The sequence below is a fragment of the Scyliorhinus torazame genome, chromosome 6, assembly GCF_047496885.1.
Source record: "Scyliorhinus torazame isolate Kashiwa2021f chromosome 6, sScyTor2.1, whole genome shotgun sequence".
Classification (NCBI taxonomy): domain Eukaryota; kingdom Metazoa; phylum Chordata; class Chondrichthyes; order Carcharhiniformes; family Scyliorhinidae; genus Scyliorhinus; species Scyliorhinus torazame.
The window spans coordinates 261,730,518-261,757,558 of record NC_092712.1 but is presented as its reverse complement, the minus strand read 5'-3'; the positions used below and the strand labels follow the sequence as shown (position 1 = coordinate 261,757,558).

Genomic DNA, 27,041 nt, shown 5'->3' with positions numbered 1-27,041 from the left:
ACAGTGAACGATCTGGCCGACATCGCATGGGATCCTGCTGTGCATTGCCCGCAACTGCACTTCAAGAACAACAAAAATTGCCCCGTCGGCTGGAAAGTGCATTGGGGGTATACTGAGGTTGTGGAAGGCCCCTGTGTGAATGCGGGTCTTTCTATCTGTCCTTCTCTTTCAGGGTGCGCACAGATGATATACTGTTGGTGGAGGAGTGGAGAGAGAGAGAGAGACAGAGAAAGAGCAGAGACGAGAGACAGTAAAAGGGAAGTCCCGGCCAATACTGCAGCTCTTGAGCTTTCCGGCAGGGGCTATGCTGAGTGTGCGTGGCCGGGAGCGTCCTAACGTAGCCATTTAAAGTTAAAGGGATGTGATTGGTGGGAGTGTGAGTATGAGCCTGACTTGTGTGTGTTTGAGACTCTGTCTGTCTCTCTGCACAGAACGTGACTACATTATTTTATCCCCCTTCTCTCTTTCCCCCATGTTTTTTTCTCTTATTCAAGATGTAACTTCACCACACCACGTAGCTTATTTTTTTCCACTTCGTCCGTTTCGTGTCGCTCGGGAGCAGTAACTGTACTTGGTGTCGACGAGCGAGCTTTTCTTTTACATCAAAAAAAAATGTTTTATTGAAGTGAATTATTTATTCCCCCCCCCCCCCCCCCCCCCCCCTTCCTCCTCTCCTTCCCTCCCAACTTCGGATTTAATCAAAAGGCGAAGAGGCACGGCCAGCACGGAGAGAGGGGAGCTTTTGTAAATACAGACCAGCCAGGGCTTATCCACATCGACGAGATTGATTCATGTGGAATTTTCTCCTCTTCGCAAAGAAAATTGGGACAACAGGATGACCAGAGAAAGACCCAAGAGGAACATAATTCACAAAAGATTAGTAAGTGACTTGAGAAGTTTAAAAAAAAAAATCTCCCTTTCCTTTTCCCCCCCCCCCGCCCAGAAGGAGGTCGCCGGGGCTTCAACGTTTTCCCCCCTTTCGCGCTGAAGCATATGTATTTTTGTTGTTGTTTGTTTATGATTTCTTTGGCTGCAAACACTGCGAGGTATCCCCTTTGTACGGGCTCTCGTTTTGTTTTCACGGTCGTAGGGACGACGATCGTTTGTTTTTATTTTAATGGGTGATCTCTTTTATGTCGCTGTTCACAAGAGAAGTGTGTGTGTGTGAGAGATTCGGTGACAGTCTGGCCTCGTCCGTCCCTTAACCGGATCGCATCTAATTTAGTGGCCGTTGATCCGGCCTGGTTTGTTGTATTTGCAGAGTTGCTTCTACCGGGTGAGGAAAGGGAAGCGATGCTCCTCTTTCTCTCTCTTCCCCCCCCCCCCCCCAATACTTGAGCCTGCTCATTCAGCGACGCCACACTCCTGCTCCCCTGGATGATTCCACCCCCCCGCCTCTGCCTCTACTCGCCTCTCCTCTTTTGACCCCCCATTTTGGATCTTTCTGCCGCCGCCGTTTGGTTCTGCTTGGATTAATGGCAACCTGCATTGCCTTGTTGTTGAACTCTTATTTCCAAGCAGGTTTCTCTTCTCTCTTTTTTTCCCCCTCTTCTCTCGACCCCCCCCCCCCCTCTCTCTCTCTTTTTAAACATCTGGACAACATTTTTTTCCACCATATCTCTCCTAGCCGTGCAACTCCCTATCTTTATTTAAATTTAATTTGAGATCTTACGGCGAGTCGCAACAATAAAACATATTTATAAGAGTTCGTTTCACCCCCCCCCCCAATCGGGTTTGTCGCTTGCCACATGGTCACGCTGTAATCTTGTGGTAATGTTTGCATTCTCTTCCACCCCCCCCCCCTCCTCCTCCTCCTCCTTCCTTTCTCCAACCACCATTCTTCAAAGAAAGGTTTACTGTCTGCAGTCGGCGGATGTGAATTATTCAGGGGCTTTAGGTAATGGAGAGATTGCAGATGTTTGAAAAGGTTTACACTGCAATTTTGGATTGGGAGAAGGTTTCTCTTCATTTACTTCTTAGTCTCTCTCTCTCGCCCCCCCCCCCCCCGGGCCAGTTTCTTTTTTGGGATTCGCGGTGACCTCTGACTCGGCAGACGGCAGTGTTTAAGTGAGGGAAGGTGACACGTTAGCCACACTCTCTACACAACAAACTCGGTCCCGTGCAACGACTTCGACCAGCTCTTCTTTCCCCCCCGCGGACAAACCCTACCCCGCCGTCAAGAAACGATAGCCCGCTCCCTTCCCCACCGCTCCCGGGCTGGCTCCCACTCTCCTGGACTCATTATTGTCCATCTGGAACTTGTCAAATCGCTGAATCGGTGGAAAGCCACCGTCAGCATTCATGTGGCACTCCGAGCAGCAGAAGCAACAAAAAAATACACAAACTGGAGTGTATATTTTTAAAGGACATCTGACGCATTGCAGGGATATACTCGAAGTTTATGAAGGGGGAGGGAATTCTCTTGTGATTTAAAAACCTTTTATGTGCGATGTTTTTGTTTGACCCTATCTCTCAACATGGCTTTTAAAAAAAGCTTAAGAACAAAAGGAGAAGGGGGTGTGTGTGTGTGTGGAAAGTTTAAACATTTTTTTGAGGCGTATTGTCTTAGGACGGCCGCCCGCTCTTTGGGGGCGGGGCACGAGGGAGGGGCGAGGAGGAAAGAGAGACGGTTGTTGTCCGGAGCGACCTGCGGCCGCGATGCTGCAACAGGTCCAGCACGCGGGGCTGCTCCGAGTGCCGTGTCGGCCGCGAGCCGTATGTGACGTCAGCGCGATCCGGAACCTGAGGGAGGAGGGAGCTGCCCCCGTGACGTCACAATAGATGGGGGCGGAGTCGACCTTCGCGGAAGTGGTGGCCGCTCCACGTGACCAGCTGCGTTTTAATTCACAAAAAGAAGTTGCCTCAGAAAGTCTTCCTTTTTGCCGGCGCCGAGCACTGCAGCATATTGCTTGCTTGCTTACCATGTACATATGCACACATGCCATGCTAGTTCTGTTCTGAATTTTGCTGCGCGTCACACATAGTTGGAGATCTGTTTTACGTAAACCGCGTCCTTAATGACGAACTTGTCCTTTTTTTCTCTCTCCCAAAAGGATAAATGCAGTGAGGGATGTGTCTCCTGGCAGACCCCTTCGTGACTTGCACTGTTGCAAGTACGTATCTGGAGGCTGGAGTTCTGAATCAGGTCGCGGCGCTTTGTTTTTTAGATCATTGTTTGGGAAAGTATTGAAGCGACTTAGCCACTAGTGAGCATGAACTGTCCCCCCCCCCCCCCCCCCCCTGCAACATGATGTACAACAGCACTCGGTGTACAATTCTAATCCAGTCTTTCGATTTGGTCCTCTGCCACCTGACCCTTTAACCATGCGTTCGTCCTCTTCTGACCTCGTTGCTTTTCCCCTTCGCCCCAGCACTTTTATTTTGTTGATCATTTGCTGTCCATTGCCCCAAAATGTGCTTCAATATGTTTTTTTAGCACGGAAATTAGTCCTATTGAAATGTAAATGGTAGTAAGCACATATCCCACGTGCTTCTGGCTTCAGTATGGAACGGAAGTTAGATTCACCGTTTTTTCTGAGAGGCAGCAGAGATTGTTCTAACTTGCTGTACAATTAGCAACCAGATTCTGTTATTTTGTTTACTGTGTTGCTGTCCGTGGCAATTCCAACTTTGAAAGCAATTTAAACAATCTTCACTCCAGTGTCTTTGAAAGTCCTTTCAAAAAAAGTGATCAGTGTATAAATAGGAAACTGACTGGCAGAGATGGGTGTGTTTTTTTAGTAGATTTAGATTTATTGTCACGTGTACTGAGATGCAGTGAAAAGTATTATTCTGCGTTCAGTCCAGGCAGATCGTTCCATACATGCAAAATTATAGGACATAGACATAGGGTGAAGGATATGGAGTATAGTGCTACAACAGTAGAGAAGATGCCTGGAGAGATCAGTTCAGTCCATAAGAGGGTCATTTAGGAGTCTGGTAACAATGAGGAAGAAGCTGTTTTTGAATCCGTTGGTGTGTGTTCTCAGACATTTGTATCTTTTGCTTGGTGGAAGAGAGAATAACGGGTGGGAGGGGTCTTTGATTATGCAGCCCGATTTCCCAAGTCAGCGGGAGATGTAAACAGGCAGGTTTGAGTGATGGACTGGGCTGTGTTAACGACTTTCTGTAGTTTCTTGGGGTCTTGGGCCAAGCAGTTGCCATACCAGGCTGTGATGCAACCAGATAGGATGCTTTCTATGGTGCATCTGTAAAGGTTGGTACGAGTCGACGTGGATGTGCAAAATTTCCATAATTGCCTGAGGAAGTATAAGCGCTGTTGTGCTTTCTTGGTTGTAGCGTCGACGTGGGTGGACCAGGACAGATTGTTGGTGATGTGTACACCCAGGAATTTGAAACTGTCGACCATCTCCCACCTCATACCATTGATGCAGATAGGGGTGTGAACGACACTTTGCTTCCTGAAGTCAATGACCAGCTCCTTAGTTTTGCTGACATTGAGGGACAGATTGTTCACGTTGCACCATGCCACTAGATTCTCAATTTCCCTCCTGTACTCTGATCACCGGCAGGCTTCTTGTTCAGTCAGGCAAGGAGTTTTCACCCCACAAACCTAATTTCACGATTGAAAATGTTCTTGCCCTTTTTATGGCTGTAGATATTGCAATAGAGATGTGCATTCCACCACACTGCAACTCATTTTGCAGTTGTTAGAACCACCCATCCTTCCTGTGAGGAGTAAGAAGTCTCTCACGTGAATGTCCTGATGTGGCTCCAATAAATGCAAGTCCAGTAACAAAGGGAGAGGGAATGCCCTATTTGGAGGAGATACTTGCTAATGAAACTTTGGGCATCAGAGCAGTGTGGAATAAGTACAGACAAGGGGATGAGAGATAAACGGGTAGACAAGCAACAAAACTGTAGCTTATCATGTTTAAATCATTTGAGCGGGGGGGGGTGACACGGTAGTGCCGATGACCTGAATTCAATCCTGGCCCTGGGTCACTGTCCATGTGGAGTTTGCACATTCTCCCTGTGTCTGCTTGGGTCTCGCCCCACAACCCAAAGATGTGCAGGGTAGGTAGATTGGTCATGTTAAATTGCCCCTTAATTGGAGAAAAAATAATAATTTGATACTCTAAATTTACAGGAAAAAAAATCTTTTGAGCATATATAAATGCCTGGAAAAATAGTTTATTTATGGTAAATGCTTGCTGTGCTGCACACTGCTATCAGCTGTACAAAGTGATCTTTAGGTACAGATCCAGAGGTTGCCAACTTATGTTGGAAATAATTATTTATCACACTATACCAAATTGGTATCATTTTGTTTAAAGATGCCCCTCTCAAGCAGCACGGTAGCACAATGGGTAGCACAAAAAGGTTAGGAGGAGTTATTGGATTACGGGGATAGGGTGGAAAGTGAGGGCTTAAGTGGGTCGGTGCAGATTTGATGGGCCAAATGGCCTCCTTCTGCACTCAATGTTCACTGTTGCTTCACAGCTCCAGGGTCCCAGGTTCGATTCCCGGCTTGGGTCACTGTCTGTGTGGAGTCTGCACGTTCTTCCCGTGTCTGCATGGGTTTCCTCCGGGTGCTCCGGTTTCCTCCCACGAGTCCTGAAAGATGTGCTGTTAGGTAATTTGGATATTCTGAATTCTCCCTCTGTGGACCCGAACAGGCGCCGGAATGTGGCGACCAGGGGCTTTTCGCAGTAACTTCATTGCAGTGTTAATGTAAGCCGACTCGTGACAATAAAAATTATTATTATTCCGTTTTGACAGCTCTGCATTGTGAAGATTTTTTTTTTTTTATAAATGTTTTATTGAAAATTTTTTCCCAAACAACAATTTTTCCCCTCTTACAAAGCAAACGCAACAATAACAATACAGAAATTTTAAACAATACACAAGTAACAAAACCCCTTTATCTTTGACCTAAACTAAACCCCCCCCCCCCCCGGGTTGCTGCTGCTGGTCATCTGTCTTCCCTCTAACGTTCCCCTAGGTAGTCGAGAAATGGCTGCCACCGCCTGGTGAACCCTTGAGCCGATCCTCTCAGGGCAAACTTTATCTGCTCCAGTTTAATGAACCCCGCCATATCATTTACCCAGGCCATTGTGAAGATATTATGACTGCTATACTTAGTATTTGCAATTTTGATAATATTAGACCTGCCCTTATAACTTTGTTATTCCATGTCAAAACAACCTCCTCGGCAAACGTACTTCATGAGGTGCAGATGCTCAAGCCTTAAGGACTACCCAGCTCTTGCCATTGCCTACTTGACTGCAAACTGCACCAGTATGATATAACTCATTCCATACCAGTCTTGTCGATACTTAGCTTAACACAATGCACATCATCTTGGGTACCCTCCGATCAACTCCGCTCCCCGGATCCTGAGGAACATCCTGCCCCCTCACGTAAGGAGGGAAATTACAACAAGAAAACTCCTGAAGAAGGTTTGCATCAACCCAAGCCTGATGCAGCACCAGGATTTACTAATCCACCTGTTGCTCACCTCCCATCATGACAGGCTGTATGGCTAAGGCCACTTGTGTTAAGGAATAACAACAGAGACCCTATGACAGGAATGGATCCAAACGCTGCCATTAAAGCACATCACAGATCCCACAGCCCGCCTACTCAACTTCAACCTGCCATGTCAACATTGGGTACTTCTCAACCATTTCAGCATCGGCCAAGGCCTTTTGTGCAGCAAATCTGCTCAAGTGGGGCTTTGCAGGCACCCTGGATTGCAGCTGTGGTGCATCCCAGTCAATGACCTACATCATTGAAGACTGCCCCCTGACAAAATTCAGCGGAGAACTCGGAGCCCCATTTAGTCACTAGCGGGTGCTATTGCTGAAAAAAATGTCAATTTGCCTCTGATAGCACCTTTAGTCAGAAGGTTGAAGTTTAAGGCCCAGTCCAGAACTTCACAATCTAGTCTTAAGCCACTGCTTCAGTGTATTGTTGAATGAGTACTGCATTGTCCGAGGTGTGTTCCTTCAGACACGGCATTAAGATGAAGCCCCACTTACCTGTTCAGATGGTCGTAAAAGAACTCCAGGAAGAATTCAAAGTTCAGGGTGATATTCTAGACTCTTGACCAGCGTTTCCTCTGTCTAGTGTGGCTCATTTGCAGCTCTTTGCTTCTGAGTCAAAAGGTTGTGGGTTCAAGTTCCAGTCCAGGACTTGAGCTTAAAAATCATAACTGACGCCCCAGCTGTAGAATTTGGCAGTGCTGTTTTTAGAGGGTCCCATGGCAATAGAATAGGGGAATTACCTCCGGTGCTCTGACCAATATTTGTCAATCAATGTCACAAAAAACAGATGACCTTATTATCATATTGCTGTTTATGGGGACCATGCTAAGCCCAGACTGACTGCTGTGTTTCTGGCATTACAGCAGTGACTACACTTCAAAAGAGAGAGTACTTTGTTGGCTGTAAAGTGCTTTGGGACATCCTGTGGTTATGAAAGGCACTATGCAAATGCAAGTATCTTTCTCTTTCAACCAGTATCAACAAAACGGATTAATTGGTCATTTATTTTGATTGTACAGAGTGACTACGTAGTTTGCCAACATAATAGAGTGCACTTCAATTGCTGTGAAGCACTTGACACATTGTGAGCATGTGAAAGATACCCTTTGGATCTGGATTACTTTGTTAAAGCAGTGTTAGCTCTATTCTCGCACCTCCAGGCGAACCCTAACAGTGACCCTCTCAAGAGAAAGCTCGCCATGTCAGTTAGCCAGGTCTCCGACTTTGGGGGCTTTGAGTCCCTCCAAGCTAGCAGTATCCGTCTCCGGGCTACCAGGGAAGCAAAGGCCAGAACATCCGCCTCTTCTCATGGATTTCCGGGTCTTGCTACATCCCAAAAATCGCCACCTCTGGACTCAGATTGCCACCCTTATTTTCAAAACTCTGGACATGACGTCCGCAAACCCCTGCCAATATCCCCTAAGTTTTGAACACGCCCAGAACATGTGAACACGGTTCGCTGGTCCTCCCACACATTTTACACACCTGTCCTCCACCCCAAAGAATCTACTCATCCGGGCCACTCTCATGTGGGCCCGATGGACCACCTTGAATTGGATCAAGCTGAGCCTGGTGCATGTTGCAGTCGTGTTGACTCTGCTCAACGTGTCTGCCCATAAGCCATCCTCCCATCTCACCACCAAGCTCCTCCTCCTACTTACGCTTCAGCTCCTTGGTCTGCGTCTCCTCCGCCCCCATGAGTTCTTTGTAGATGTCCGAGACGCTCCCCTCTCCCACCCACCCCCTAGACACTACCCTATCCTGGATCCGCCTTAGTGGCAGGAGTGGGAAGGATGATACCTGCCTGCGCAGAAAGTCCCGCACCTGTAAATATCTAAATTTGTTTTCCCCCTTGCCAACCCAAACTTCTCCAGCCCCCTCAAGCTAGGGAAGCTCCCCTCTAAGAACAGGTCCCCCATCCTCTCAATTCCCGCCCTTCGCCATACTCGAACCCCCCCCCCCCATCCAAGCTCCCCGGGGCAAACCGGTGATTGTCACATATTGGGGACCAGACCGATGCTCCCACTGCTCCAATGTATCTCCTCCACTGACCCCAGATCCTCAAGGCCGCCACCACCGCGGGGCTGGTGGAGTATCTCGCCGGCGGGAATGGCAGAGGTGCCATTATCAACGCCCTGAGACTGGTGCCCTACATGAAGCTGCCTCCATCCGCTCCCAAACCTACCCCGCCCCCACCACCCACTTCCTTATCATGGCTATGTTAGCCGCCCAGTAATAATTACTGAAATTCGGTAGGGCAACCCCCCCCCTCCCCGCGATTCTGCTTGAGCATCACCTTCTTCACTTGCGGGGACTTACCCGCCCACACAAAGCCCAGGATGATTTTATTAACCCTCTTAAAAAAGGGCCGCGGGATGAAAATTGGGAGACACTGAAATACAAATAAAAATCTTGGGAGGACCGTCATTTTGACCGTCTGCACTCTCCCAGCCAACGACAGCAAGAGCACATCCCATCTCCGAAACTCGCCCTTCATCTGTTCAACCAATCGGGACAAGTTCAACTTGTGTAACCGGCCCCAGTCGCGCAACACTTGCATCCCTAAGTACCTGAAATTGTCCCCTACCAACCGAAACGGCAGCTCCCACAGCCGATCCTCCTGACCCCTCGCCTGGACAACAAACATCTCACTCTTTGTCATATTCAGTTTATACCCTGAAAACCAGCCAAATTCCCCCAAAATCGTCATAATTTCACCCATCCCTGCCCCGTAGAAGAGCAGGTCGTCCGCGTACAGTGAGACCCCCGAACCACCCCCTTGAAGCTCTCAGAGCAATTGCCAACGGCTCTATAGCTAACGCAAACAGCAGTGGGGAGAGGGGGCACCCCCGTCTTGTCCCCCGGTACAGTCTAAAATAGTCCGAGGTTGTCCTATTCGTCCTTAAACTAGCCTCCGGGGCCTGGTACAACAGCCTGACCCAGTCGATAAAGCCCCGACCGAACCCAAATCGTCCCAGCACCTCCCATAGATAGTCCTACTTCACCCGGTCGAACGCCTTTTCCGCATCCATTGCCACAACTACCACCACCTCCCCACTCTCCAGGGGCATCATAATCACATTGAGCAGCCTTCTTATATTGGCCACCAACTACCTGCCCTTGACAAAGCCGGTTTGATCTTCCATAATCACATCAGGCACACAATCTCCAATCCTGGAGGCCAACATTTTGGCCAGCAACTTGGCGTCCACATGAAGCAGTGAGATCGGCCCATATGACCCGCATGGCTCCGGGTTCTTGTCCCGCTTCAATATCAATGAAATAGTAGCCTGTGACATTGTCGGGGGCAGCACCCCTCTATCCCTTGCCTCATTGAAAACCTTGACCAGCAACGGCCCTAAAAATCCCCGAGAACTTCTTATAGAATTCTACCGGATACCCGTCCGGCCCCGGGGCTTTACCCGACTGCATTGCCTTCAAGCCCGTAACTATTTCTTCGGCCCTAATCAGGGCCCCCAGCCCATCTACCAGCTCCCTACCCACCCTTGGGAAGGCCAGTCCGTCCAAAAAGCGTCTCATCCCCTCAGGCCCCGTGGGGTGTTCCGAGCAACAGAGCCTACTGTAAAAGTCCCTGAACGCCCTGTTTAGCCCTGCCGACTACCTTACCAAGTTCCCATCCCATCAACCACCCTCTCTATTTCCCTGGCCGCCTCCCTCTTAAGCTGCTGTGCCAGCAATCTGCTGGCCTTCTCCCCATGTTCGTAAAATGCAGCCCTCGCCTTCCTAAGCTGCTCCACTGCCTTACCTGTGGACAGCACCCCAAACTCCGCCTGCAGCCTCCGACGTTCCCTTAAGAGCTCCACCCCCGGGGTCACCGCATAGCTCCTGTCTATCTGTAAGATCTCCTTAACCAGTCGGTCCTTTTCTGCCCTATCCGTCCTGTCCCTATGAGCCCGGATCGAAATCAGCTCCCCTCTCACCACTGCCTTTAGCGCCTCCCAGAGCACCGCTGCTGAGACTTCCCCCCCGTGTCATTAATCTGCAGGTAGTTCTGCATGCACTTCCTCAGCCTCTCGCACATCGCCTCGTCTGCCAACAAGCCCACGTCCAACTTCCATTGCGGGCGATGGAAGCTCTCCTCACTGACCTGCAGTTCCACCCAATGTGGGGCATGATCCGAAATAGTGTTGGCCGAGTACCCCGAGTCCACCACTGCTCAAAATGAAAAAGTCAATCCGGGAATAAACCTTGTGAACATGCAAATAAAAATAAAACTCCTTCCCCGTCGGCTGCCTAAACCTCCATGGGTCGACCCCCCCCCCCCCCCCCCCCCCCTCAATCTGTTCCATGAACCCTATCCGTTCTTTTGCCATTGCTGGCACCCTCCCCGTTTTCGAACACGACCGGTCCAGGCTGGGATCGATGACTGTATTAAAATCCTCTCCCATGACCAACTTGTGCAAGTCCCAGTCAGATATCTTCCCCAGCACCCTCCTTATAAATTCCACATCGTCCCAGTTTGGCGCGTAGACGTTAACCAAGACTACCTTCCTCCCCTCCAGTTTACCGCTAACCATGACATAACGCCCCCCCCCCCTTCCGAGACTACTGCCCACCTGAAATTACACCCGCTTGTTGATCAAAATCGCCACCCCTCTAGTCTTGGTCTCCAGCCCCGAATGAAAGACTTGACTGACCCAACGCTTCCTTAGCCTGACTTGATCCGCCACTTTCAGGTTTGTCTCCTGTAACATTACCACGTCCGCCTTCAGAGCTCTCTGATGCACGGACACATGTGCTCTCTTGACCGGCCCATTCAACGCTCTGACATTCCTGGTGATCAGCCTAGGGGGAGGGCACGTGCCCCCCCCCCCCTCAGCCAATCAGCCGTCCCCTTTCCTGGGCCCACCTCCAGCCCATGCACCGTGCCTCCATCGGCCCGCCTCCTGGCAGCCCCCACCCCCAACATCCTCTCTGTCCCGAAACCTACGTCCCTCCCTCGTCAGCAGAGTAACTCCCCCGCCCCCCCCCCCCTCCCAACCAGCAACACCACTTCGTAACCGCACACACCCCCCCCCCCACTGTGCTTCTGTAGACTAGCTCACCCAGCTAGCCTGGTGGCTCTCTCCTCCGGCGCCAAGAAGTCTCCCACCTATTATTCCCCCTCCCCTCCCACCCATTGAAGCCATTTCCCTCATCAAACCAACCCCAAACAATCACCCAATTACCATAAGAAACAAACTAAAACAAAAAACCCACAAAGAACCCCCCCAATTGTGCAAATCAAAGTAATAAAAAGTAAAAAGCCCCACCAGACACCCCCACCAAAACACCGAAAACCCATAGAAACCGTAACTTTTACTTCCCCCATCTTCAACCAAACTCAAATGCAGAAAAGAAACGACAATCAAAATGTATAAACATCACTCAAAGTCAAAACTTAAAACAAAAAGTTCTCAGTTCAGCACCAGCCCTTTTTGGCAAAGTCCATCGCGTCTTTGGGCGACTCAAAATAATACTGCTGGTCCTCGTGCGTAACCCAAAGACGCGCCGGGTATAGCAGCCCAAATTTCACCTTCTTCTTAAACAAGATCGCCTTAACTTGATTGAAGCCTGCCCTCCTCCTGGCCACCTCCACACTCAGATCCTGATAAACACGCAAAATGCTATTGTCCCATTTGCAGCTCCGCGTACGCTTGGCCCACTGGAGAACACACTCCTTGTCCAAAAACCGGACCACCATCGCCTTTGGGGGGGGTTCCGGGGCCCCCCGCCGCGGCTTCCTCGCCATCGCTCTGTATGCCCTGTCCACCTCCAACGGTCGGGGAAAAGCTCCCTCCCCCAGAAGCTTCTGAAACATACTCGGCACAGACGCGCCAGCGTCAGCCCCCTTCGGGAGACCGACAATTCTTAAGTTCTGCCGGCGAGCTCTCTTCTCCAGGTCTTCTACCTTCTCCAGCAGCCTTTTTTGCTGATCCTTCAGCATCCCTACCTCCAGTTCAACCACCGTTTGGTGCTCCTCCCGGTCCGCCAGCGCTTTCTCCAGCTTCTGAATCGTCCGATCCTGGGCACCCAGCCTGCGCTCCAGCCGATTGATCAATTCCTTTATTGGGTCAAGACAGTCCCGTTTCTGCCAAGCAAAGCCCTCTTGGATGACCTGCATCAGCTCCTCCGTTGATGGTTGGGCCGTCGCAGCAGGGGCCCTAACATCAGCCATATTGTCTTCAGCCGCAACCTCCACCCAGCCCTTGCTTATCTTATTATTATTCTTTTTCGATCCCTTGGGGTTCTTCGTTCCATACACCAATGTGTGGATCCAGTGCCAAATTGTCTGCGCCTTCAAAGCCAGTGCTCAAAACTGCAAAAAAGTCGGGGAAAATGGTCCAAAAGTCCGGCCAGAGCGGGAGCCACCAAATGTGCGACTTAATCCCTCACAGCCGCCACTGGAAGTCCCTTTTACCTTTGCTTTAATATAGTGCTATTTATAGTATCAGGATGTCCTGAAGTCCTTTGCAACCAAGTACTGCTGAAGTGTGATCACTATGACACAGCCTTGGTCCTGCTAACAATGCTGAGATAAATGACCAGATAATCTGTTTTTGGTGATGTTGACAGGTGATTGGTATTATATTTTTCAAAAAGTAAATGACAAATGTAAGAGCGCATATTAGTTAACAGGAAACAGTAGGCATAAATGAGTAATTTTTTGGTTGGCAAGATGCAACAAGTGGTGTACCACAGGGATCAGTGCTGGGGCCTCAGCTATTTGCAATCTGTAGCAATGACTTCATGGTTACTAAGTTTGCTGATGAGACAAAGATGGGTAGGAAAGTATGATGCGAGGAAGGTGAGAGGGGAATCCTCAAAGGGACATAGATTGGTTAGGTGAGCGGGAAAGAAATTGGCAGATGGAATATTATGTGGTAAAATGTGAACTTGTCCACTTTGGCAGAAAGAAAAGAAAAGCAGCAAATTATTTAAATGGAGAAAGATTGTAGAGCGCATTGGTACAGAGGGATCTGGGTGTCTTGGTACATGACTCTCAATTATAGTATGCCAGTATGGAAAAAATATAGAAACAGGAGTCGGCTGTTTGGCCCTTCAAGTCTGCTCCACCTCAATCAAATTTTTTTTTTAATTCCAAAAAATTTAGACTACCCAATTCATTGTTTCCAATTAAGGGGCAATTTAGCATGGCCAATCCGCCTACCCCGCACATCTTTGGGTTGTGGGGGCAAAACCCACGCAAACACAGGGAGAATGTGCAAACTTCACACGGACAGTGACCCAGAGCTGGAATCAAACCTGGGACCTTGGTGCTGTGAGGCAGCAATGCTAACCATTGCGCCATCGTGCTGCCCTGCATCAGTCAAATTATGACTGATCTGGAGTTGTCTCAATTTCACCTACTTGCCTGCCTTCCATAAACCTTGGGTCCCTTTTCTGTCAAAAATATAACTCTGCCTTGAATAAATTCAATGACCCAGCCTTCAATGCTCTCTGGGGAAGAGAACAGTTTGTTCTTAAACAGTCTCCCCTGTTCTAGTCTCTCCCGCAACTGGAAACATCCTCCCAGGAACCACCCTATCAAGTCCCCTCAGGATCATATATGTTTCAGTAAGATCACTTCTCATTCTTCTAAATTCCAATAGGTACAGGCTCAACCTGTTCAACCTTTCTTTATAAGATAGGCTCTTCACCACAGGAATGTGTCGAGTCAACCTTCTCATAATTGCCTTTAGAAGCAGTTCAATCCTTTCTCAAAAAAGGAGACTGTTGGGAAGGGAAATGGAGTGTTGTTTATTGTAAGGAGCTGGAATATAAAAGTTTTTTGTTTTTTTTTGCTATGGTTGTAGAGGGCATTTGAGGGCAACTACTGTGTTCAGTTTTGGTCTCCTTATTTAAGAAAGGAAATAATTGAGCAATTCAGCTGACTTCTGGAATGAGGAGGCTATCTTATGATGACAGGTTGAACCTGTCTCCACTGGAGTTTAGAAGAATGAGAGGTGATAGTATTGAAATATACGATCCTGAGGAGACTTGAAAAGGTGGATGCTGAGAGGATGTTTCATCTTGAGGAGTTTAAAAATAAGGGGTCTCCCATTTAAGATGGAGATGGGAACTTTTTTTGTCTGACGTTTGTGGAACTCTCTAGAGAGCAGTTGGAGGTAAGGTTATTGAATATTTTTAAGGCAGAGGTGGATAGACTCTTAACTAAAAGTAAAGTCACCATAGTCCCAGATGACCATAGGCTGCTTTCCCCTTTTGAGGGGGAGAGCTGGCTAGTGGTGATTTAACCTGAGAATCACCGCACCTCGGGCGAGGGGCAAGGTCGAGAAGGTGGGCCTTCATGAATAACCTCAGGCGGTATGGGGATTGAACCCGTGTTGTTGCTCTCGCAAACCAGTTGTCTAGCCAACTGAGCTAAACCGGAAGGGATTCAAAGGGTATTGGGGGTAGGCAGGAAAATACAGTTGAGGCTACAATCAGATCGGCCACTATCTTTGAGGGACCAAATGGCCTACTCCGCTCCTAATTTGTATGTTTGTAAAACACTGAACATCGGAAGGGAAATTTCATTAACAGTGGTAAAATAGATCAGATAAATTTAAAGACCTATGAGGCTTGGTAAACTTGACAGTTGACATGTCCATCTAACACAACAACAATTAACAGTACTATTGGAACACTGAACTATTTAGCCAAAACAGAATACAAACCAGTGACAGTTATAACCAAACTCTACAATGCTCTGGCCCAATCACACACTCTTGTCCTGGTGGCTGAGAAAATCAAAGGAGCCATTCAAGTTCTGAATGCACTGCCAAGAGGCTGATTTCAGATTCTGAGACTCTCTGCCTGCAAAGGAGGTTTGGGAATAGATGACCATATGCAGGCATATAGTGACCCAGAGCTGGGATCGAACTCGGGGCCTCAGCGCCGTGAGGCAGCAGTGCTAACCACTGCCACCGTGCCACCCCGAGTGAGGACAAGGTGCCAGAGTTTAAACTAGTAAAAGGTAATTTTAGGACTGTTGCTACTACTTCACACTGTTCAAACTTGAAATGGAGACGTCTTGGAATTGAGAATGATTAGGTATCGTGATGATGGGCCATTTTGGATTGATTAATTGAAGATGGGTTCATCATCCATATGTAACTTGTAACAGTGCTTACTTTGGGAATACTTGCCATGTTTCAAAGTTGCACCATTAATGTTCATGATTATGAGGGTTAATTTATTACCCCCCCCCCCCCCCCCCAAAGGTCTCCAGCTCCTCCCGTCCACTGCCTCTTGTAAAACTCCTCCTCCCAACTTCGGTTCCTTCCCCCCCCCAATTTTCCACCCCGGCTAGACCACTCGGACCCTGTTCTGCCAGGCTCCGATGGCCGCAGCCCCTCCCCCCACCTCACTCCCGTTCACTGGCCGGCTTAAACCGGCCAGCGTGGAGGCCCCCGCACGGGTCCCTTTCCCACTTGCTCGGCCCTGGGAAAGCTCAAAGATCCCCTTTTAGCACACAAACCCCGCATATCCACCTACACCCCAAAGAACCCTCATTTCGAGTGAAAGGTCCCGTCCCTTCCCTTGTCCAAATATATACCACATTGGCTCCTTTAGTCTCTACACCCGCGCGCAGTGATACAAAAAAAGAAGAAAATACAGTCATGAGGTTACATCGGCACATGGCCATTCCTCAATTTGTCAGTTCTGCCACAGTCCTTCTGCTTTCGCAAATTCCTCCGCTGCTTCCGCCATTCCAAAATAAAAGTTCCTGAGCTTGTAAGTCACCCTCAGCTTCGCTGGATATACAATGCCGCACTGCACCTTGCTAATGTACAGTGCCCTCTTCACCCGGTTGAAGGCAGCCCGCCTCCTTGCCAGCTCCACCGTAAAGTCCTGGTATACACGTATACCAGCTCCAGCCCACTGCACCACCCGCTTCTGCTTGGCCCAGCTCAGGACTTTCTCCTTCACACTGTACCTACGGAAGCACAGAGTCACTGCCCTTGGCGGCTCACTCGCCTTTGGTACAGGCCTCCACGACTGATGAGCCCGATCCAGTTCATATCGGGAGGGATCCTCCCCCAATAGTTTTGCCAGCATCGCGGCGCAATACTCAGTCCACTTCGGTCCTTCAATTCCTTTGGGCAGCCCCACAATCCTCAAATTCTGTCGCCTGGATCTGTTTTCAGGTCTTCCATTTTTCCTCGCAGATCCTTGTTAGTGTCCATCACCGTCCGCACCTCTTTCGCCATCGAGGCAAGTTGATCACCGTGCTGCAATAACGTCTCCTCCACTTCCTTCAGCACCTCCCCTTGCTCTCGCACCTCCGCTACTGCGTTCGCCACCTCTGTCCTCACTGGGGAAACCGCCTCCTCCACCAGCACACTCAAAACCTCCCTCATCTCCTTCCTCATCGTCTCCATGCATTTCGCAATCTGCGCCAACTGCTTTTCAAATTCCGCAGCCATCACCTTAGTTATTTCTTCAGCCGTAAGCAGTGCGGCCTTCCCTGGTGCTTCAGCCTCCATTTTCCTTGGAGACTCCGCGGTGACCTTTCCACTCCCCGACGGACCTTCAGCTGTTTTTTTTCCGGCCGTTTTCTTGCTCCCCCTCGACATTTTTCTTTTTTTTTTTCCTCCTGTGTCTTCACTGTGCCTCCTCCGTGCCTTCTCCCTGCTTCTGCCGCCTCCGTGGACCCTGGGACCGGGCTTAAAGCCCCGAAAATGCCGTTCCCGAACGGGAGCCCTCCATTGTGCGGCCGCCTCCCGCCCGTCGTCACCGGAAGTCCTTAATTTATTTTTTTTATTGGGTTTTTATTTTAAATAATTTATCTTTTACAATTGTTGAACCATTTTTTGTTATTTTCAAAGGAACATTGTCATTGGTTTTACTGCAGTTTAAGGCCCTCTCACTGTTTCTTAAATTGTTTTCTCCTGTAATACTTGCAACATTTCCCTCACCAAAACAGGTTCTTTACTAGTCGACCGGTCTTGACCTGTCTGAGGAGACATGAGCAGTGAATGAATTGCTTTGGATAAATATATATATTCTTTCTTTTGGGGAGCCATAACTGTCCACTGCCTCCAATATGGAAGCTTCTGTAAGAAACTATGATAGAAAGCTTTATCCATTTGTCACTCTATGCTGTATACAGTAGCACAAGTGGTTAGCTTCACAGCTCCAGGGCCCAAGGTTCGATTCTCGGCCTGGGTCATTGTCTGTGCACGTTCTCCCTGTGTCTGATGGGTTTCCTCCGGGTGCTCCAGTTTCCTCCCACAGTTCAAAGATGTGCAGGTTGGGTGGATTGGCCATGCTAAATTGTCCTTCGTGTCCAAAAAGTTTAGGTGGGGTTACTGGGTTATGGGGATAGGTTGGAAGTGTGGACTTGTTTACGGTGCTCGTTCCAAGTGCCGGTCAGACTCGATGGGCCGAATGGCTTCCTTCACTGTAAATTCTATGTCTTCTACCAGCAGGCTATACTAGCGTTGTCGCTGCTTGTTTGGTGGTGATAAGTAGCTGCTTGTTTGGTGGTGATAATCTGGAAATAGATTATATCCCTGATCCTTCTACACATTAAAAGGGAGAGAATGTTTGAGAATTTAGATGCATTCCATTCCGAGATTATTATTTTTTTTCTCTTTAAAATAAATTTAGGGTATCGAATTCATTTTATCCAATTAAGGGGGAATTTAGCGTGGCCAATCCACCTAGCCTGCACATCTTTGGGTTTTGGGGGCGAAACCCATGCAAACACTGGGACAATGTGCAAACTCCACACGGGACAGTGACCCAGAGCCGGGATCGAACCTGGGACCTTGGCGCCGTGAGGCAGCAATGCTAACCATTGCGTCACCGTGCTGCCCCCATTCTGAGTTTATGCCAATGGCACAATATGTTTCTGGTGAGTAACAAGATCCCAAGTTCCATCTCTGAGTTACCATATCTTGGTGGGATGGTAGGATTTGATTTAAAGATGGGAACCAGGGTTGTCACTTTTCATTAATGACCCATGCAAGAAAAATGTAGGGGAATGGGGTTCAGCTGTGATGTAATTCAATGGCTCGATGTTTACAGTCAAGATGCTTGGGAGGGTAACTGGTGCCTATGGAGTCGCACATCCAGTGAGGAGTCCAATTGCATTGAGAGGAAAAGATTTGTTGGGAGTGGGGAAGGAAGTATTCTATTTATGCAAGCTTCAAAGCAAACCAGAAAATTAAGTCCAGAGGACACAAATGGAAATTAGTGAGCTGTAAACTAAAAACCAGTGCCAGGAAGCACTTAGTTAAGCAAAGAAGTGATAACTGTTTGAAATGCTTTGTCTGGCAGGATTGTAAAAGCAAAACATGGAGTTTTCAAAGTGCAGTAAATGATGCTTATAACTTTGTGGAAAATGGCTGCCTTTCCAATGATGGAATAAATATTTGCTGTTTCTTAATAAGGATGAAATATCCATATGCAGCCAGTATGCATAGAATGAGGTTGTCATGTTGAGAGACTATTTTATGCAGAGCCACTTTGATCTCGTCTGCCTCGTATTCAGACGGCCATATGTAAACTCTGAAGTTTTTCAGAGTAATTAATCTGCTTTTGCTCACATTTATAAAATGGTGATTGGAGCACTTGTTGGGTCAGGTGAGGTACATTAACATGATTCAAAGTCTCCTGTGATGATTGAGATTGCTGTCACTTTGTTTTTCCAGTGGGAGAGGAGAGCTTGCCTACAGGTTGAGAATTAAAATGTTTTCCCACACATCTATATGTTACTCTGTTTGAAATGTTGGCCTGTACAATAAAATCCATGAGTTCAATCCAAAATTTTTAATTCAGAAATGAAAATTTGATTTGCTTTTTGTCCATCATTTATTGTTGGTGAATTAAAATTTATGACTTGAGAGATGACCTCAGAACATTCAAATCACTTAATTGTAAACAGTGCTTTGTAGTAGGCTAAAACTTGCCAAATTGGGCATCCCCTTCCCACCCAAGCCCTCAATAGTCACCATGGATTTTTTGGTGAATTTAACTCTTTCCTATCGTGCCGGTGATGTACTCTACTTTAGTGCGACTGGAAAGTGAAATTGAGGTCCTTGATGTCATTTTTGTGAAGCAAAGTGCTATTATGACTCATGGATATTATAAGTCATGGATATTATTTGTAGATAGGGTAATTGATTCATTGTGGGTGGATCTTGATTGCAGCAGTTTTATTTTGCCTAGTACGTCACCTACCAAATTAGTCACATCTGCTTAGTTGTTAAACATCCTGCTCAGCAATGAAAGGCATGTGAGCACAGTATAATTCTATAATTATTCCTAATATTTTTAGTTGCATGGTGAAGTTAGCTGTGTATGTGTATGGTTGGAGAAATATCTGCATGTTAATATACATGCTTTTCCCAAAACCTTAGCGAATTACAAGTGATTCCAATTGTATTTGTAGATGGTGCACCATGACTTGTTTCATTCTCCGTAATATTCTGTTACAAGAATTTGTAACTAAAATTAACCTAGAATGTTCTTTTTTAATTGTCAAGTAGTATAAGAACGGCAATGTGTTAAGTATGCAAAGGTTTTTTTCCCTGGCGATTTCTTTGTAACGTAAGAATTTTGTGCAGAGGACTTCCGGTGACGGCGGGCGGGAGGCAGCCGCACATTGGAAGGCTCCCGTTCGGGAACGGCATTTTCGGGGAGTAACGCCCGGTCCTAGGGCCAGCGACGGCAGTAAAAGTCGGGAGATAGCGCAAGGAGAAGAAGGATGTCGAAAAACAACCAAAATACGGCCGGGAAAAAAGCGGCTGAAAGTCCGTTGGAGAGGGGAAAGGTCACCACGGGGTCAACAAAGAAAATGGAGGCTGGAGCACCAGTGGAGGCCGCAGTGCTTACGGCTAAAGAACTAACTAAGGTGATGGCTGCGGAATTCCAAAAGCAGTTGGCGCAGATTGAGAAATGTATGGAGATGGTGAGGAAGGAGATCAGGGAGGTTTTGAATGTGCTGGTGGAGGAGGCGGTTTCCCCGGTGAAGATGGCGGTGGCGAGCGCAGTGGCGGAGGTGCGAGAGCAAGGGGAGGCGCTGAAGGAAGTGGAGGAGACGGTATTGCAGCACGGTGATCAACTTGCCTCAATGGGGAAGGAGATGCGGAAGGTGATGGACACGAACAAGAATCTGCGAGGGGAAAAATGGACGATCTGGAAAACAGATCCAGGCGACAGAATTTGAGGGTGGTGGGGCTGCCCGAAGGAGTTCAAGGACCGAAGCCGACTGAGTATTTTGCCGCGATGCTGGCAAAACTACTGGGGGAGGGGGAGGACCCCTCGCGATATGAACTGGATCGGGCTCATCGGTCATGGAGGCCTGTACCAAAGGCGAGTGAGCCGCCAAGGGCAGTGACTCTGTGCTTCCGTAGGTACAGTGTGAAGGAGAAGGTCCTGAGCTGGGCCAAGCAGAAGCGGGTGGTGCAGTGGGCTGGAGCTGGTATACGTGTATACCAGGACTTTACGGTGGAGCTGGCAAGGAGGCGGGCCGCCTTCAACCGGGTGAAGAGGGCACTGTGCATTGGCAAGGTGCAGTGCGGCATTGTATATCCAGCGAAGCTGAGGGTGACTTACAAGCTCAGGGACTTTTATTTTGGAACGGCGGAAGCAGCGGAGGAGTTTGCGAAGGCAGAAGGACTGTGGCAGAACTGACAAATTGAGGAATGGTCATGTGGCGATGTAACCTCATGACTGTATTTTCTTTTTTTTTTGTATCACTGCGCGCGGGTGTAGAGGCTAAAGGACCCAATGTTGCATATATTTGGACAAGGGAAGGGACAGGACTTTCACTCGAAAGGAGGGCTCTTTGGGGTGTAGGTGGATATGCGGGGTTTGTGTGCTAAGAGGGGATCTTTGGGCTTTCCTAGGGCCGGGCAAGGGGGAAAGGGACCCGGGCGGGGGCCTCCACGCTGGCCGGTTTAAGCCGGCCAGTGAATGGGAGTGAGGTGGGGGGAGGGGCTGCAGCCATCGGAGCCTGACAGAACAGGGTCCGAGTGGTCTAGCTGGGGTGGAAGGTTGGGGGAGGGAACCGAGGTTGGGAGGAGGAGTTTTACAAGGGGCAGTGGACGGGAGGAGCTGGAGACTTGGGGGGTGGGGGGTACACCTTTGGGGTATCATGTACGGTACTCTCTTAGAGGCTGGATGGCGTTGGTTGGGGGGGTGGGTGGGGGGGTGGGGAGCCGTGTAGATTAAGCGTGACTACGGGTAATCCCTGATTCCTTTTTGTCATTTGTTTATGTAAACATGCGGGTTGAGGTTTGGGGGTTGGTGGGCGGATGGGATCGTTGTTATTATGGGGATTGACATATCTTGTTGATTATTGTTTATTGCTGATGGGTGTAAATGTGGGAGAAAACGTGAAAAAGGAGAAGAAAAAAAAAAGAATTTTGTGCAGAACATGTTATTTTAAACCTAAAAGTTGGAAACAAAATAACCCTGAACTTCATTTGGATCTCTGCACTCTTTCTTCTCTCTCTCTCTCTCTCTCTCTCTCTCTCTCTCTCTCTCTCTCCCTCTCTCTCTCTCCCTCTCTTCCACCATCACCACCACCACACACACACACACACACACACACACACAAACAGAACTAATTGTTTAGAATGATGTGATTCGAATATTCTAAAGTCGATTCACTTGAGTCATAAATTCACGTCTCTGAAAATAAATGTCAGCACAAGTCACCAATCCGTAACTTTATAATTAGCATTAATTTTCTTGAGGGTTAATTTTGTTATTGGTCCTGTGGTCAATGTGTTTGTCTCTACTTTGCTGTTATTTGACTGCAGGAGGAAGTCCTTCAAGTGAGATGTGAGCAACTTGAACTGCATGACTAATGCATCCGAGTTAATGGACTGACTCACAGCAATATATTTGTCATATATTAGCCCAGGTTGCTGGTATTGGGTACCCACTGATATGCTACAAAATGTTGAATTCTTCTGATTGTCTTCCAACGTTCATTTAGATTTAAGGTTTTATCTAGTTTGATTGAAATTCCAAATGCTTCGTAAGTAACTATATTAATCATAGATTAATCATAGAATTTACAGTACGGAAGGAGGCCATTCGGCCCATCGAGTCTGCACCGGCTCTTAGAAAGAGCACACTACCCAGGCCCACATCTCCACCCTACCCACATAACCCAGTAACCCCACCCAACATTAAGGGCAATTTTGGACACTAAGGGCAATTTTGCATGGCCAATCCACTTAACCTGCACATCTTTGGACTGTGGGAGGAAACCGGAGCACCCGGAAGAAACCCACGCACACACTGGGAGAATGTGCAGACTCCACACTGACAGTGAGCCAAGTTGGGAATCAAACCTGGGACCCTGGAGCTGTGAAGCAATTGTGCTAACCACTATGCTACCGTGCTGCCCCTGTACTTTGTGAACAGGTTTTGAAGCTTGCGTGCTCACGGTAGGGTGTGGTCTGATGTTAAATTGGTCAGTCAACATTTTTATACTGTAACCTGGCGTAGCTCCCAGTGAACTCCTTTAAGCAAGCCTCTTCAACCTTTTAATGAATTTTGTAGTGTTGTTTTAAAAAAAATTTTGAATACCCAATTATTCTTTTTTCCCAATTAAGGGGCAATTTAGCGTGGTCAGTCCACCTAACCTGCACATCTTTAGGTTGTGGGGGTGAAACTCACGCAGACACTAGGAGAATGTACAAACTCCACATGGACAGTGACCCAGAGCTGGAATTCGAACCCGGGTCCTCAGTGCTGTAGGCAGTAGTGCTAACCACTGGGCCACGTGCCGCCCCCACTGTTGTATTATGGTGTGACGACACCCTTGGGCTAGTGCGTGGTCAATTTCAGCCCCACTTGATCCGGAGCCGCAACATTATTGAATTAACCAATAATTCTTAGAAAAATACTCAGTCTTTGGTCCTTGGCTGCCTAATAATTATCGTCACCAGGCTTGTAAGTTTAAACACAATTACTGTTTATTTATAATCAGATCTATAATGAGATATGTAGCAAATACAACTGTTTTAAAAAATATATATATATTTAGAGTTCCCAATTTTTTTCCAATTAAGGATTTCCAATCCACCTACCCTGCACATCGTTGGGTTGTGTGGGTGAGACCCACGCAGACCCGAGGAGAATGTGCAAACTCCACATGGATGGTGACCCGGGGCCGGAATTGAACCCAGATCCTCGGTGCCGTGAAGCAGCAGTGCTAACCACTGCGCCACTGTGTCGCCCCCAAATACAACCATTACCTAATTCCTAATCCCCTCAGTTTATCTTGCCCCACCCTCAATATATAGGTATATATAATAATCTTTATTAGTGTCACAAGTAGGCTTACAATGAAGTTACTGTGAAAATCCCCTAGTCGCCACAGGCCTGTTTGGGTACACTGAGGGAGAATTCAGAAATTATGACAGACAGACACTGGGAGGAGAGAGGTGAAAATAATAAGTAAAAGGAAAAAGAGTCTTAGTTCCAGATAGTTGACCTTCCTTCGAAGTAAGCTTTCAGAGCCAGATTGCTGTTTGCAGCCTTTAATGGTTTCACAGTAGATTCATTTATTCAGGTTCTCTTCAGTTGTACATCTTGGCCTTTCTGGAGAGAGATAAGAGAGGGAGCAGGTCCTTTCCCTGTGTATCCAGGATTCAAACTGAACTCCTTGGGTCTCTGAAAATCATTCCACTGGCAGCACGGTGTGGAGTTTGCACATTTTCCCCGTGTTTGTATGGGTTTCGCCCCCACAACCCAAAGATGTGCAGGGCAGGTGGATTGGCCACGCTAAATTGCCCCCTTAATTGGAAAAAATTAATTGGGTATTCTAAATTTTTTTTTTAAAAAGAGAGAAAATCATTCCACTCAGGCAGGATCCAATCACCACCCTGTCACCGGCCAGAATACAGCCTTTTGGCCAATTCATTCAAGACCAGCCAATCATGTGCCATTCATTTGAACAGAGCACCACCCTATCTCTTGGGTGCCGAAAAGTCTGGTCTTGCTGTCCAAAGCTAGCAGCACCATATGCTATGTTGCAACTTCTTGAATTCCCAATTCCCCTCTGCTGTTTGACTTAAAGATACATGTCCATTAAGCATCCATAGATCAAAAATGATAACCGCAAAAATAAAGAAAGAGGAATTAGGGGAATCAGCAGGAAGGATCCTTGGGGCGGCACAGTAGAACAATGGCTAGCACTGTTGCTTCACGTTGCCAGGAACCCTGGTTCGATTCCCGGCTTGGGTTACTGTCTGTACGGAGTCTGCACGTTCTTCCCGTGTCTGCGTGGTATTCCTCCAGGTGCTCCAGTTTCCTCCACCAGTCCTGAAAGACCTGCTTGTTAAATGAATTAGTCATTCTGAATTTTCGCTCGGTGTACCCGAACTGGGGATTTTTACAGTCACTTCATTGCAGTGTTAATGTAAGCCTATTTGTTACACTAATAAGGATTATTATTATTATTACAATAGTTAATGTAGGCTGGCATGGTGGAGCAGTGGTTAGCACTGCTGCCTCACGGCACCAAGGACCCCGGTTAATCCCAGCCCTGGGTCACTGTCCGTATGGAGTTTGCACATTCTCCCCATGTCTGCATGGGACTCACCCCCTCAACCCAAAAGATGTGCAGGGTAGTTGGATTGGCCATGCTAAATTGTCCCTACAGTAGTTAACGTTATTTTACAATTTAGAATACCCATTCTTTTCCAATTAAGGGGCAATTTAGCGTGGCCAATCCACCTACCCTGCACATCTTTGGGTTGTGGGGGCGAGACCCAGGCAGACACAGGGAGAATGTGCACACACAGTGACGTGGGGCCGGCTTCGGACCCAGGACCTCGGCGCCATGAGGCAGCAGTGCTAACCACTGCGCCACCGTGCCGCCCCTAAAAAAACAATCGTTAATGTAAGAATTCTTAAGAGTAATCGTTGTAGCAGCAGTCTCTGTTAATGCTGAGTTTGTGCTCCTTCGCTCAACTTACATATATCACAGCCAGGAGCGAATGCTGTACATAGTCATGGACAGAATATTAACATTCAAATATCTTTCTCCAACCACGCAGACACAATTCTCTGTCGTCCCGCACTTACATTGAGCATGAAGTCTGTCTTTGTGTGTTTAATTATTTTGACCGTTACAAAGGCGGCCCAACCTGGTGAGCTTGACTCCGCCATCTTCCCTGCTGACGCACCTTTCCCTGTGCTCGACCCTGCCGGTGGACTGGCACTCTAACCCTTGCTCCCAGCATCTTTTCGTTGGCCCTTGGACATTCTTCACCTACTAAGTTTCCCTGGGGACAAATCTTCCTATGATTGCCCCTGCACACCAAAAAATGAGTGGAAAGTACCAAAAACCCAGGACTCTGGCGGGAGCTATCCAACTTATGACCTCCTCGCACATTTCGCCACTGGAAGTCGCATGTTTCAATAATTTCTAAGTTTTAAAAAGGGTGCCTGCACACTCTTTCAGCCTAGTGTATGATTGCCTCCTTGAAGCTGGCACTGGAAGGTGTGGTCTCCTTCCTTGCCTCCTGGAGTGTTATCGGCAACATCAAAAAAGTAACGTGTACTTTAATGAGACTATATTTATAGATAGCACTCTAACTTGGGCATCTCTGGACGTTTGGCTTTGTGAACTGCACAGGTACACAGGTCGGAGCCTCTACAGATGGAGAAAAGAATGTCCATCATACAAAGCTTAAATTGCTATTCCTGTTACCATATATCTAAATCTCAAACTGCTAACGCTGGCTAATATTTGGTTTCTCCGACAATTTACAATGTTAGTAACAAATCTGTCTGAATCTCTACGCTCAGTTGATAACGACAAACCAGCAAATCGGCAATAAAGCTAGGTTTTAAGGCTTAGATTGGGTCCCGAAGTCCTAGCAATGTAAATAGACTCCAGGCCTGCCATAATTCTTTCAGATGGAGAATTAACGTTCTACTTGAGAACGCAAGTCTTGCGATGAGTTCAAAATCAAGTTGTAGAAAATGTTGATACAAGGACTTGCATTTATTTAGCTAATTTTTCAGGCAGCTCTAATCAATCTTTTGCTTTCACCTTCTGTAGCTTATCATGCATTAATGTATCACAAACTATTACATCACTTAATATAAATTAATAATAATAATCGTTTATTGTCACAAGTAGCCTTCAACGAAGTTACTGTGAAAAGCGCCTCGTCATCACATTCCGGCACCTGTTCAGGGAGGCTGGTACGGTAATTGAACCCGCTCTGCTGCCTTGTTCTGCATCATTGTGCAAGTTCCCCCAATGGCTTAGGCTGTGAATGGCCACTCATGTAGATCATAAAGGTCCCCCGGTTTTGCCTTTAGTAAGCATCGAGTTAATGGACCTCCGGACAGGACAGTTGTTGTTATTGGCCTCTGTATTCCAGGTTAGAGAATAGATAGACAAAGAAAAATCAAGATTCCTGCTCCTCATCAACTATCCAGCCACTTTTACTGGAAACTTTTACTGGAAGTTGTATATGCCAATATAAGATGGAGGCAGGATTAAAATCCTCTAAAATATATCAGAGGTGCATTATCAAG

At 47.6% G+C, this 27,041-nt stretch overlaps 1 protein-coding gene across 3 annotated transcripts in view; it reads left to right on the top strand.

Annotated features, from left to right (window-relative positions):
• Positions 1-358: 358 nt before the first annotated feature.
• jarid2b (jumonji and AT-rich interaction domain containing 2b) overlaps positions 359-27,041 on the top strand; it is a 594,617-nt gene continuing 567,934 nt past the window's right edge. The window contains exon 1 of one of the 3 annotated variants that reach the window (XM_072509622.1): positions 359-880. In XM_072509622.1, coding sequence (XP_072365723.1) covers positions 836-880 — 45 coding nt within the window. In that variant the 5' untranslated portion in view covers positions 359-835. The remainder of the gene's footprint in view (positions 881-27,041) is intronic. The other 2 variants (XR_011947850.1, XM_072509615.1) reach the window with 2 other exon arrangements.